Source organism: Prunus mume, linkage group LG4 (genome assembly GCF_029339155.1).
Source record: "Prunus mume cultivar Tortuosa linkage group LG4, ASM2933915v1, whole genome shotgun sequence".
Taxonomy (NCBI): Eukaryota; Viridiplantae; Streptophyta; class Magnoliopsida; order Rosales; family Rosaceae; genus Prunus; species Prunus mume.
In genome coordinates, this window is record NC_142701.1 from 6,117,789 (window position 1) to 6,132,275 (window position 14,487).

At 36.5% G+C, this 14,487-nt stretch overlaps 1 protein-coding gene and 1 non-coding gene across 3 annotated transcripts; both read left to right on the forward strand.

Moving 5' to 3' along the window:
• The first annotated feature begins 798 nt into the window (after positions 1-798).
• TRNAG-GCC (transfer RNA glycine (anticodon GCC)) lies at positions 799-869 on the forward strand. The gene has a single exon. It is a non-coding gene; the product is annotated as a tRNA-Gly (tRNA).
• A 9,036-nt stretch (positions 870-9,905) lies between these two features.
• On the forward strand, positions 9,906-14,258 carry LOC103328308 (inactive TPR repeat-containing thioredoxin TTL3). Of its 2 annotated transcripts, XM_089051062.1 has the most exons (8): positions 9,906-11,172; positions 11,931-12,126; positions 12,215-12,399; positions 12,482-12,815; positions 12,944-13,148; positions 13,228-13,334; positions 13,622-13,812; positions 13,900-14,117. In XM_089051062.1, exons 1-7 carry the CDS (start codon positions 10,163-10,165, stop codon positions 13,772-13,774), a joined length of 2,190 nt encoding a protein of 729 aa, XP_088907188.1. In that variant the 5' UTR covers positions 9,906-10,162; the 3' UTR covers positions 13,775-13,812; positions 13,900-14,117. The 2 variants fall into 2 exon arrangements, with proteins under 2 accessions (XP_088907188.1, XP_008228915.2); XM_008230693.2 differs by having other exon boundaries at positions 13,622-14,258.
• Positions 14,259-14,487: the final 229 nt, after the last annotated feature.

Sequence of the window (14,487 nt, forward strand, 5' to 3'; positions counted from 1 at the left end):
TGGCATGCAACTTGAAAATTGTTTTTGAATCTTTAAAATTTGAAAACTTGTTTGGTTGAATTCTTGAAAACAATTTTTTTATTTTTTATAATTAAGATATTTTGATAAACATTATCAAAATTATATTAAACATATTATTTTAACATTCATATTTTAATACCATACATATATGATCGAAAAGCTCAATTGGTTTTCAAGTCTTAAATAATACATATTAAATTAAAACATTCTAGACTGAATAAATTCTAAGACTAACTATTCTAAATATAATCCGTCCACATTACTCTAGCTATGTGATCTCACTCATTTCATTTGCATTGTCTTCATGCAAATGGATGTGTTTTTGTTAAATTTTAAAGGTTTCTGGATATATTGATATAAAGGAAGGGGAAAGGTAAAATTTCATAAATCATTTTATGGGCTACACAAAATTCAAAGACAATTGGCTTTCAAGTTTGGATTGTGTTTTTTTATTATGCCGAAGTTAGAAAAGAGGAGGGAGAAAACCTCACGCACAGTACTAATATCATGGGGTTTGAATCCAAGACCACTTAAGAGCGCACCATGGGGTTTTGAATTCAAAACCACTTAAAAACACACCAAAAACCTAGGTCAGTCTAACTGACACCACATTGATAAGTTTGGATAAACAATATGAGTGAGGAGCTTGCAAACCTACAAATGAAAATGTGTACGCGAAATTAAAACCAACTCTTTATACCTGTTTCCAGAGTAACTCCAACTAACCCAAGCTGATAAATTAGTAGAATCTATAAATTTTAACACAACAAAGCATTAGCACCAGTGGTCTAGTGGTAGAATAGTACCCTGCCACGGTACAGACCCGGGTTCGATTCCCGGCTGGTGCAAACGTTTTCCTTATATTCCCAGTGCTTATTTTCATTCTTTTTAAACGTAGCATAATAGCATTTACTCTGGTATGAATGCTGGAAAAATGAACCAAAAAATACACAACTTATTGACTTTGTCAGCTATGTCATGTCGGATGAAATGGGCTCCCGCTCACACACGCACAAGAAACTCTCTACGAAGGGAATGACCGGATACAGAATAGCCACGCAGCACAAAGAGTTTAGAGTTCAAATGTCTTCTTACTTACGTATTTTGTTCTCTGCCAACACCACACACCAACCTCCCCTTCCCTTCGTTTCCTTTCTGAAATCAATCCCGTCAAAAAGGTAACCGACTCAAATGGTTGAAAACGCTAAAGACAACCCAAAAGACAACCCAACCATCACTTGCATTGCATGTTACAAACGTTACCACCAAAAAAAAGTCAAAATGCTCTCCCTTCTCTCTTCCTTTACCTTTCCCTTCTTTCTCTCTCTAGAAACCCTTTCCTGAGCTCCAATGAACAAAATCCCAAATCCCTTGCCCGCCCACATCCATGTTCTCATCTAACCAACCATTGTCCTTATCCACCACTAACATCTCTGTTGACGCTTGGTATAAACCGAGTCCATCTGCTCAATGAGAACAAAATACGTGGACCTCGCTAGTCACGTGGCAAAAGTGACCATCCAATCCCCTTTGCCAACCACGTACGTCGGCTCAATGAAAAGCAAATGGTCGTCATCGATTTTGTTAACTTTTTATGTTAAATGCAGGGGCAAAATGGTATTTTTATATTAAAACCAAAAAAATGAATAAAAAATCATATCTTTAAAATAACAATAAAAGAAAATCAAATTAAAAACTAACCCAAAAAATAATAATAATAAAGTTTGGGGGGAGTAGAAATCAGGATAGAGGGGGCGAGAGAGTTTAATTTTAATTTTTTAGTTTTTTAAACTTTTTTATTCATAAGTTAATCAATTTTGATACAAAAATACCATTTTGCCCATGCATTTAACAGAAAAGTTAACAAAATTGACGGCATGACCATTTGTAGTAATGAAACTAAAGTTAAAGGACCACGATAACCATTTTGAAAATTGAGGTACTTAAATGCAAATCGGGTCTAAATTCAGGGACTAATAAAACGATTAACCCTAAAACAAAACGTTATTATCTTTGTTGGAGCTGTTTTCCATATGTCTTCATCTTATAGGTGCGTACTATCACCTGGCAAGTGCCATGTGGTAGTACCGTACCTCCACTTACTTGAATTCTTCCTAATCTCTTGGCTTCTTTCTCCTTCCATTACTTTCTTCAAACACACCCAAAACTTTTCTTTCTTTACAAACACCTTGCCCATCTTCCTTGTCTCTGATCCCAACCTCCTATATTTCCTTCATGACTAAGAAGACGACCAATCCAACGAACATTCCTTGAGCATCGGACGGTGGACTTTGATTTATGGTTGCCTTTGGCACCATTACTCTTTTTTTTCTTTCTTTTTTTTCTTTTTTTGTCGAAGACATTGAATTTGGTTGCAAAAGAGCACCATCCCAAAAAGGCGGCCTTAATCAAAGTACATCACAAAGGTAAAAACAGGATAAACGAAACACAGTGTAGATGATTGTGCAAATATTCTCGCAGAAGAATATCTGCTTGTAGATTCTTCAACCTTTGATCTTCCTTCTCTCTCTTCCTCGATTCATGTAAAAAGACCGGAGTAAATAGACCACACCTTGGGGGGTGTTAGCCAAAGGCTCCGATGCCTAAGTTAGCTCGATTGAATCTATGTGAAACAATAGCTAAAAACAGGGTACAGAGATTTCTCTAGGGTGAGAACAGGGTAGCTGGAGCCATGTGGAGAAAATATGGAGAGAGGAGAGTGGTGAGGCCGGCGGCAAGGGTGTTGCCGTCAACCAGTAGAAAGAGAGAGTGGAGCTTCGGGTATTTTTCTCGGTTTTTAGAAGTACCTTGAGAGTTGAATGAAGCCATGCATTTATAGGAGCCTCGGAATGAGTTTATTCTTTCCCCAAGTTGCAGAGATTGAGTCCATTAGGGATTTGATTGGGATCAAATCTCCTAATTTGATGATGATATCCCCAAATTGGGATAATATCTAAATTGGTGATATTATCTTATTAAATAAAGATATTATCCTTATTTTTAATATTAATTAATTAGCCAAATAAATGAGCTCAATTAATTAACCTAGGGAATATTCTTCTTATCCAAGTGGCGTCTCTTGATTGGAGGCTAAAATATTTGCTCCCACACTAGACATAGTGGTAACAGAACCAGCGACAAGGCCGGCCCTGACTCTTTGGTGGCCCTAGGCTAGAAATGAAAATGAGACCCATTTCTCTTTCATTCTCCTAAATATAATAAACTACATGGGAAAAAAAATTATGCAATTAAATACAATTTGGATAAATAAACACGGCTCCAGTATTAGTCATATAATCATTGCCCTAATATGAAAATAAACAAGAATGAGGATACAAATAATTTGCACTCTTTCATATTTCCTCGCTAAATAATCTACTTGGATAAATAAAAGAATTTCTAGTCCCTATTGGCTTTCTTTCATTGATTGCTACTTTTAGCATTTCAATACTTAAATACATGTAATTGATGTTCGTATATTACATAATTTTCATTTGGATTCTTCAAAAACTTGTAATCAAATTTGGGGCCTCCAAATGCCAAACTATTGAAATTATTCTCCTCTAGAATCATATTCTTCAACTTTGTACATAGTATTTATAATTTGGGGCCCTACAAATATAAGGCCCATGGCCTTTGCCCTCTTTGCCCACCCTCAGGGCCAGCACTGACCAGGGAACAACTAAGGTACCCATGTAGCTAGACATGAACAAAATCATAGTACAAATGAAGGGCAAGGTAAACCATCCTTAGAAAAGACATGGACTAGTGAGTAGGGGTGGAGCTAGAATCGCAAAGTTTTTTTTGGGGTGTGGGGCGTGAAGTAGAAAATACAAGTATATAAAGTACCTAAGTATTTATTAGTTACATATTTAGAGTTAAATATTTATAATTTAGTCATGTCTAATTTGTTTTAGAGGGAATTTTAACTTAAATTATAAGTTATTTATTACAAATTCTATATGTTATATATAATATAATATAGGAGAGATCAAAATTTAGAGGGGCCAAGGCCACTCCAGGCCTAGGAGTGGCTCTGCCATTGCCAGTGAGGGAGGTGCTTGAGATGCCCATCTAAAATGATTCACCCTTATATTGGCCAAAGACGCTGACATATGCGCATCTTTTGCTAATTGAATTTGGTTAAGGCTTCTACATGGACAACGCTAAGATTTGCGTTTGTGATGCTGGGTCTATGTCTTATTATGATGCTAAGCTTGGCATTATCTTCCAGTGACTTTGGCTCCGTTCTTAGTGAGAGAGATGGCTATGGAATTAGCAGATGGTAGGTGGGTTTGTTCAAAGACAGAGATGGTGAAGAGAGAGAAAGAGGAGAGGATGGGCGGCATCGATGTTAGGGTGGGGTGGAGGCGGGTGGCGATGGGGCTTGTTAGAGGTGGGTGGGTTTAGATGGGAGGAGAGAGAGACAGAGGGGGCAAGAAGGGTGGAAGTGCATCGAGGGTCTGGGTACGTGAGGTTTTTATTTTATTTATTAAAAAAAATCATTAAATTATGAATTTACCCTTAATTTAGACGGAAATTTTGATAACATTTGAAAAAATTGACAATAAGCTCTTAATTAGCGATCTTTAAACAATTGAAGTCCTTAATTTACTAAAAAATTTGTAAAAAAGTTAAATTGACAATATGCAAATAATTCAAGGGACAAAACTGCTGAAAGTTTGTTACACCTCCTTGGCTTGGACTAGCTTGGATAATAATTTATCTCATGTTTGTTGTCAGAGTCTGTTAAACGAACCCTAAAATTAACTGAGTATACCATACTATCAAACTATTTGTTGATTAAAATATTAGGGTTAACTTAGATTATAGGGTGTACTCAGTTAATTTTAGGGTTCGTTTAGCAACACTCTTGTTGTCATGTGGTTCTAAGCTTAAGTGGGATTGGTGATCCCGGTCCCACCAAAAACACCTCCTTAGGTGTTCTAATTGAAACCCGCGTGGGATGGAGGGACTAATTGTCCCGTGCTCTGGCTAGCGTTTGCAACTCGTAAGACATTGCCCAGCCCAACCCCACACCACTGCCTAGTGCACAACCTCTCTATCAGGGATGATCCACATAGTGGGTATGCAGACTCTGACCCACGAATAATTTTTTTTTTTTTTTTTGTATTTGTAATACCATATAGTATTCTTAAGAAGAAAAAAACTTAATGGAGATAGCCCATCCCAAAGCTGCAAGAAGAAATAACAGAGAGATGGAGCAGACGGAGAGAGCAGAAAGAAAAGAAGAAGAGAGGAAGAAGGAAAAAGAAAAAAGAAGGAGGGAGAGGGAGAGAGAGAAAGAGAGGAAAAAAGAATTTTTTTTAAAAAAAAGAGGAGAGATTAAAAAAGAGAGAGACGAGAAAATATAATAAAAAAGAGAGAGGGAGGAGATATGTGTTGGGATGAGATGTGTTTTTATTTTGTTAGGTGCACTGACCCACAAAATGGGATATTTTTATTTTATTATTACGTTTTTTTTTTCTTTGTTTGTTTCCCTTCAATCCCTTCCAAATATTTCAACAATATTATCAATAATTCCAACATTTTCTCTATTTCAAATGTCGTATAATAACAAAAAGTTCTAAATATGATGAAGAAAATATACTGAAAAAAGAGTGCTTATATAAAATAAAAATATAACAAACTAGGGCTTATGATTTACCCAAAAAAAAAAATTTAGCCATCCATGTGGGTTACCTCTAGTTTTTAGTTCCTAAAATCTATTGTCCAAGCCTAAAAATCTATAAAAACCAACCAAAATCCACAAAACTCACCAAATTTTCTTAATACATTTGTGCTTTAGGTAAATTTAGCTCATCCGATTTGCAATTCTTGAATCCGTTCCTGCTCTCTATCTCTCTTTTGCTCCCTTCTTTACTCCCACACTCACACCACTACACAATTCATATTCTCATATCCACCATGGCCACTGGATCTTTATCCCAAACAGCCATAGCCCGTTCAAAATTCAAAAAACAAACACCACAACAAAGTCACTGTATCATTGTCCCAATCTTCTCACCACCCCAACAACATCAATGGTATGTTGAGATGGGATGAATTTTAGGGCATAAAAAGATGGGTGAAGAGAAAATGGAGAAGAAGAGGAGATAAAATTTTCAAATAAAAGGGGAAGATGAGAGAAAATTTTTGAAAAAAAAAAGAAGAAGAAGAAAAGTAGATAGAAGAAGAAGATGAAAGAGATGCAGTGGGAAGAAGAAGAAAGTGAAGCAGAGAGGAAAACGAGGAAAGAGATGTAGAGAGAAAAAAGGTTAAAAAAAATAGTCCTAGTCCAATCAAACATACACCAAACACTGTACGAGTGTTATCCAGCTTATGTCATGCCAAGCTAATTCAAGACGGTACTAAGAGCACTTCCACGATTATCCCTTGCCATGGCAGGAGCCCTAGGCAGCTACTATTCATGTGAATAGTGGCTCTACCCTTAACAAAGTGTGTTTCCAGCAGTTTAGCTTGCCATGGAAAATACTATTCATTTTTTGTTTTTTTCACAACTTTGTTTACTTAAACAATTAATTTGGATAATATTTTCGAATAAGATTTTTGGGTTCCTACATATGAAAAATCATTTTCTCAAGATTTTTAGCGGAGGTGCAATATTGACTAAGTATGAAAAATGGTTTTTCGGAATAATCATTTTCTCAAGATAATTTTTGGCGGCTTTTATTCCTTACGCATCAAATAAGAAAACTTGATTTTATGGAATTTTAATATGAAGTATATATTCACTTAATGAGCCATCATTTTTAGCCTAAATCGTATTTTGCACTAAAACTGATTTTTCATATTTTGATTTGGTGAGAATTTGATTTTCTAGTATTTTTATTTGAATCCAAATGGGGGGTACTTCCTTATTTACATTGTAAACTTAAGTAAATGGAATAATATAAAAATAAATAAAAATAAAAGGACAAAGACATTTACTTAAATATTGAAAATGGAAATAAGGTATAGAGAGAAAAAAAAAAAAAAGTAATTTTTTGGTATTTTTTCAATTTTTATTACAAAAATATTGGCTTGGTGTTAAAAGTAAAGAGTATTGGTTGGTATTTATAGAAAAAAATTCAGTATTTTTGGGTATTTTTCATTTTTTCGATTTTTCATTTTTATTGGGCAAAGGAGCATGGACGTCAGATTGCCAGGCAGCCTCCTCGAGCCAGTAGTGGGCCACTCCTTGCCTGGCAGATCTTTGTTCTGGAAACCCCATTTTGGGTTTGCCCCCTCAACCCTCCTTGGGCCCTTTGCTGAAATGCTCTAACATTCGATCTAGTTAATGACAATCCGTCGTATCAAACGACCCTATAAGACTTTATCACATTTAATTTAAGTAAATTTAGGTTTTAACCACAAAAACTTTCATTTTGAAAAAGCCAAAACTTTTCAAAAAAAGAAAAACTTCTCAACTTTTAAATTAAAGAAATGCAAATGTAAAGGATTCCTTAGAAATCCAAATAAATAAAGCAATTTTGTCCGTTTTGACTTCTTTACAAAAATTTCTCTCTCCTTTGGATTTTTCCAAAGTCTCCCTTATATTTATTCATGTGGAATTCATAAACCATTGTTTGAGACTATTTGTTGCGTTTTTTCCGAGTCAAACCCAGACACATTGTGTGCACTGCACGATGTATACAATAATTTCATAGGGGAATAATTGCCAAAACATAATGGGCTGTAATGCAGTGCTAAGGCATTGGGGTATTTTGGGAATTTCATAAACTGAAAGATTGACATCATTCTAATTATAGAGCTTCCATAACCGGAGAAATCCCAGAAGTACGGCATCCATAGAATGGCGTGTAAATAAGTTAATCTGGGTAAATCCACGTCAGCCATAATTAGCCCCGTAATAATGAAAGCGGCAGGTCCCCCAGCTAAAAATAATTTTATAATAAGCCTTCCAATTTTCAAATTGGAAAAATACACGTTTTGTTTCTTGGGATGACAACTTTGATGAATGACAAGTTTATGGAAAAACACACAAGCTTTGCTCATTTTTAATAATATTTGTTTCGCCTTTTTCAGTTTTCCCTCCTTTTGCCATGAACATGATGTCGTTTGATTATTTTTCCAAATGAGGATGGAAATTACCAAATTTTGATAGTTCAATGAATCTTATATTCAAATTAAAAGGATAATTGTAGATTTTAAAAATATGTCGATAACCTTTTTTTTTTCCTTTTCTTAATTAAAAAGAAAATGCGGCGAAGGTGATTTAAAGGTTTTTTTTTTTTTTTGGTTATTTCTGTAATGATGTTGAAAATATTATTTGTGTCAATTCTCTCTACTCACTTCTTTGACTCTTTCATTTTTTATGCTCTGCCCCTGTTTATCTATTTAATTAATAAGTTCTTCAATTTTCGTGTTTTTGAATGAATTTAATATAGTTTAAGAAGTCTTTCGATAGTTATGTTTGAGGTTTTATTCAATTTCACACGTAGAAATTTTAAAAGTCAAAAGTCACTTTTGGTCCTTATTAGTTTGCATTTTTTTTTCACTTTTGGTCTATGTAGTTTAAATTTGGTCAATTGTGCCTTTGTAGTTTCATAATTGTAGCAATTTAAGGATAAATAATGAATTCCATCAATTTGTTTCAAGGGGTTAGGGATATTTCTGTCCATTTCTGACATTATCTCATCCTTAGGTTGCCCTCAATCCAAGCCCTCAACAAATTTTCCCCAAATCTTACATCATAAACCCAAGATTTAGAAAAGCCCGAAATTCAAATTCTCATTTTCGCACCCTAACATGAAATGCGGAGTTTCAACTTGGCTATGACGTTTAAATGGCATAAATGGACGAAAATACCATTGACCCCTAAAACAAATTAACGGAATTCGTGACTTGACCTTCAATTGCTACAATTATGAAACTACAAGGCACAATTGACCGAATTGAAACTACGAGGTTCAAAAGTGACTTATGTCCAATTTAAAACTATATATACAAATCCAACAAAGAAAATAACAACCAACATTTCTAATCAAATAAATAGGTGTACACATGACACTAGAAAGTCAAGAAGCTATGACAACTCTTCATCAAGAATTTAGGGTTGGTTACCCTATGGAATTGGCTTTGAAGTTTATTTCCTTCCTCATTAGAAAAAAAGAAGAAGTCAAGGTCAACAATAATCTAACGAAATACAATTATGACCCCCTGATAAATTTTTACAAATTAATAGTTTCACAAAAATCATGCTACAAATTTGTTTTCGTAAACACCCACATCTTTTTTTCTTCTTACTTTGCTTTTCAAGAGGTGGGGTTGAACTATATATATATATTTTTAAAACTCCGATCTGACCAAACAAAGAAGATATATATTATTTTATCAATGTCACGCGGATGGATAAAAATTGAAGCAGTGTTTGAGTCAAGCAGATAATCAGAATAATAAAGTCTCAAAGGTGACCATAAATGTTTAAATCAATAGAGTAAAAGTAAAAAGAAATAATTAAAAAAACCAAAATAGTGAGAAACAGGCAGGCAGGTAGCGGTAGAGACAATTCGGACAACGATAGTAAAGGAAAAAAAAAAGTCTAATCCAATTATAATCTTAATCTAACACATTTTTAATTTGTTTTTGTCAAGTTGACCTAATCAAATTTCTAATCCGATAGACAAAGAGTGTTGATCACGCATCAAGTGATACGGTCGATTCCCCATTCTCTCAATATCGCTTGTATCAAAAAAATTCTAATCCAATAGAAGCAAAGAAATAGCTACCAGCCCATACAAAGTCACCCAGAAATAGGGAAATAAAAAATAAAAAAATCTGTTTTTTATTTTTTATTTTTTCTATTTAAAAAGGGAAAATTTCTCTCATTCAGTCATTCTTTGCTTGCTCCTTTTAACATCACGGGATCCCCATCCCTTCTTTTTCTCTTTCCTTTCTTCTTTCTTTCTTCCTTTATGTCTTCCATTTCCTCCTCTTCCTCACCTCACTACCACCAACTGAACTCAACTTCTCTACATTTGGGTTTCACTCTCTTCCTTCTCTCTGCTCTGCTCTGCTCTTTCTTCTAACAAAGAGCATTGAAGCAACAGAGAAAGCTTGAAATTAACAAACTCTGTATTTTTCTGTGTGTTTCTGGGAAGCTGAGGCAGTGAAGAAAATGCCCCACGCTACTGGCAAATCAATGCAAGAAATGGGCTTTGATTCTCTCACGAGCCGCTTCCGTGACTCACTGAGTTACAACAGCGACACCAACAATAAGAACAAGCCCGATTTCAAAGAACTCGATCTGGGTTCACCCGTTTCGCCATTGACGACCCGGAGCTCTGTCAATGGTGGCAATGGCGGTGGTGTAGCCGCAACCACTTCAAGCTGTAGTTCAGGTACTTCTTCTGGCTCAGTTTCGAGCAAAACCAGCAATGCCCAGTTGGGCAAAAGATCGGATTCCAAATCCAACAACCACTCCGGCGAACTCTCGGTCTCGTCCGAAACAAGCCCGAGAGCCTCCGAGACGGTCCGATCCGGTACGACGCCGCGTAATTGGAAGCCGGCTCACCGGAGATCGGTTTCTGCTGGACCACCATTGATCTACTCCGGTGGAAGCGTCAATACCAGTATCAGCACTAATGCGAGTACTAATACAGCAACTTCTTCATCATCTTCTACTTCAATTGCCTCAACGACCACTGTGTTTCCAAGTGGCAATATATGCCCATCTGGGAAAATCGTAAAATCTGGATTGGCCTGCAGAGCAAGCAACAAGACTGATGTTTTGGGGTCTGGGTGCGGGAACTATGGTCATGGCAGCATAGTGAGAGGTGGAGGTGTAAAATTAGATTCAAATGTTAATACAAGTGGTGGGAGTAATGCTAATGTACAGTTGGGTGGAGAGTCTGTGATGGGGAAGAGGGCAATGGGGAACTCTGATCCAGAGGAGGTGAAGAAGGCTGGCAATGAGCTTTACAGAAGAGGCCATTTTGGTGAGGCATTGGCATTGTATGATCGTGCTATATCCTTGTCTCCGGAAAACGCTGCCTACCGGAGTAACCGGGCAGCGGCACTGACGGCGCTGGGGAGGCTGCCGGAGGCCGTGAGGGAGTGTGAGGAGGCTGTCAGGTTGGACCCTGGTTATGGAAGGGCGCATCAACGGTTGGGTTCTCTGTATCTTCGGTGAGAACTGTTGAAAACTTGAGACTTCATTAGTCAAAAATTGGCTTTTTCTTTGTTGTTGGTTTTGTTTCTTTGTTGTTTGTATGATTGTGTTTTCTAGGAAATTTAATTAGTTTACATTGCTGGTTCTCTTTGGGTGAATGTGATTGGTCTGTTTAGTTTCCATGTGCTTTGTGCTTAAGTTGTGTTTCTGATTGGTGTTGGTGCATCTGATGTGGGTTGTCTCTATGCGACATTGGTTTAGGCACTTCCAGCTTTTGCTTCAGTTTAATATTATTTGGATTGGCAAGGGATAATTTTTGATATCATTGTTCTCTGTTGCTGGCAGTCTGAGTGGTTTTTAGAACAGCCAATTAGGGGGGTTACTTTCTGAGATATCAATTTTCTCTGTTGGGTTCTTTCTGTTTCCCTGTCCTTACGAGTTCAGATATGTAATATTCTGTTGCCTCATCCTTGGTATTCTAGATTGTCGATTCCTTTGGATTTTGTTTCCATTGTAGAGCTTGCTGCTTGTAATTGAACTGTGTTTTCAGTTTTTTGAGAGAAAACTGTTTTTTTAAGTCTGAAAAGTACAAAGGACATCCATGGGTAATTTAATTACATAGTTCTTAGTTGTAGCCCTCCATTTGCTTCTAGAATTCTTTTAAGTTTTCCCCAGTTTATGTTTATGTTTTGATCCGTTCTCTATGTTGCATGTTACTCTGAACTATTCAAATTCATTCAGTGTCATCTCAGTTAATAACTTGGACACTTTGCAGTTTTGGGCAAGTTGAAAAATCCTACCGTCACCTCTGTATTCCTGGCCAACAGCCGGATCAGTCTGAGTTACAGAAGCTGAAGTCACTCGAGAAACATCTGAAACAATGTGAGGATGCCCGTAAGCTTGGCGATTGGAAAAGCGTGCTTAGGGAATCTGAGGCTGCCATAGCAACTGGAGCAGAGTCCTCTCCTGAGGTAGAACCTAGCTTGAAGTCTCACTTTTTCACATGGACATAGAACCAAAATTTTCAAATCACTTTAACTAATTAGAATAAAATTACAGCTAGTGGCTTGTAAAGCAGAAGCTCTATTGAAGCTACATCAACTCGAAGATGCTGAATCCAGCTTAACAAACATACCAAAGTTTGAAAATTACCCTTCTTCTTGCTTCCCAACCAAATTCTTTGGCATCCTTATTGAAGCTTATGTACTGTATGTGAGAGCCCAGGTTGAGATGGCATTGGGAAGGTAAGCACTGAAGTGGAAACTTAAAATTTTTAGCAGCTAGGGCTTTTAGAGTGAGTTAAAAAGGATATTAGATTTTTTGCAGGTTTGAGAATGCAGTAGTAGCAGCAGAGAAGGCTGGACTGATTGACTGCAGTAATGTTGAAGTTATGAGGGTATCAAATAAAGTGAAGAAGGTTGCAAATGCTCGTTCCCAGGGCAACGATCTTTTTAGCTCGGGAAGATTTGCTGAAGCCTGCTCTGCTTATGGAGAGGGCCTCAAATATGATAGCTCCAACTCTGTTCTCTATTGCAATAGAGCAGTTTGCCGGTCTAAGCTCGGACAATGGGAAGAGTCTGTTGAAGACTGCAATCAAGCCCTCAAGATTCAACCTAATTACACCAAAGCCCTTCTTCGAAGGGCTGTCTCTAATGCAAAGGTAAATTGTTCTTCATATGTGCATGTGGGTGGGCATTCCATTCTTTGAATTCATTTTTTGTTGATTCATATGTGATTTTTTGTTGATTCATATGTGATTTTTGGCGTCTTTTCGCGTGAATTTTATAGCTTGATCGATGGGCAGAGGCAGTAAGAGATTATGAGGTCTTGAGGAGGGACCTTCCTGGAGACAATGAGGTTGCTGAATCTCTTCACAGGGCACAAGTTGCGTTGAAGAAGTCTCATGGGGAGGAACTTCATAATGTGAAGTTTGGTAGTGAAGTGGAAGAAGTTTCTAGTTTGGATAAGTTTAAAGCTGCAATATCATCACCTGGTGAGCTTGATCCATTTTAATTGCTTAATAATTCAATCAATTCCAAGTATCTTGTCTAACTGAAGATTTGACGTTTCAGGTGTTTCTGTTGTTCATTTCAAAGTTGAATCCAATGAGAAATGTGAAGAAATATCCCCATTCATAAATATGCTTTGTGTTCGATATCCATATGTTAATTTTTTTAAGGTACGTAATTTTTTCATTGATCTATACTCACCTCATGTAAAAGAGATCATTCCACCGTGCCCCTACCATTTCAGATCAGATTTATTCAATTCTTGCATTAATTCATTGTACATCTCATAAGATTAGCAGGTTTTTCTGCCTTTTATTTCCCTTTATGATATGAGTCCAATTTTTTTGTGTTGTTTTCAAATTGCATTTGAATAACCAGGATTCATAGTGCTCATAATAGCATCATCTGTATCTATTTTCGAGGATTGACATTTACACGCTTTGTTGTTTGGTTGAAGGTGGATGTGGAGGAGAGCTTATCCATAGCGAAAGCTGAGAGCATAAGAACCATTCCAACATTTAAAATTTACAAGAACGGAGAAAAGGTTAAGGAGATGGTCCTTCCAAGCCATCAGTTCTTAGAGGACTGGGTGAGAACCTGCAGCCTCTAGCAGACATGCCCATTTCTGGTCTGTCCTCATATTTTATGGTAATTCTCCTAGTATTTACCATTAATCATTTCATACTAGGATTACCATTTTTACCTGTGACATAATCAGCAACTTAATTGTTTCAGAATTTAAAGGCAGAGAAATCCTGCAGAGAGAAATAGCTCGTTAGTCCACATTTGGAATTATATACATATATTTTTTTATTAATTTTCTCTCTAGATTATTCCATGCCTTTGGATTCCATTGGTTGTCCTTTTAAAGTTTTTTGCTTCATAATGCCAGCCTCATATTGTGTCCATGTTCCTGATTTTGAGTAAAGGAGCTGAGAAAAGTGTATAGTTAATTATTATGTCTCTTTGGTTGAGTATTGTGGAGAGAGAGAGAGAGGAGCAGGGGGAGATGTTGGCTGGTAGGTGGCATTGTGTAAGATCATGTTACATACACATTTTTTCAGATATAAACATTTACCTGCTTTTTCTTCTCACAGTGGTTTTTATTTTCCAATTTTGGATGGATGGTTCAATGTATCAGTATCAGTTTTGAGACCAGCTGCATTTATAGATTCATCTCGTATTTAAATATCTGCCCAAATTCATTTTTAGGAATTTTGTACCCAAATTCAAAGACTTGCCGTTTTACTTTTTCTTATTTCATAAAGATGGTATAAAGATGCCAAATAAGATGGTATAAAGATGTGGTAAGGTACACACGGC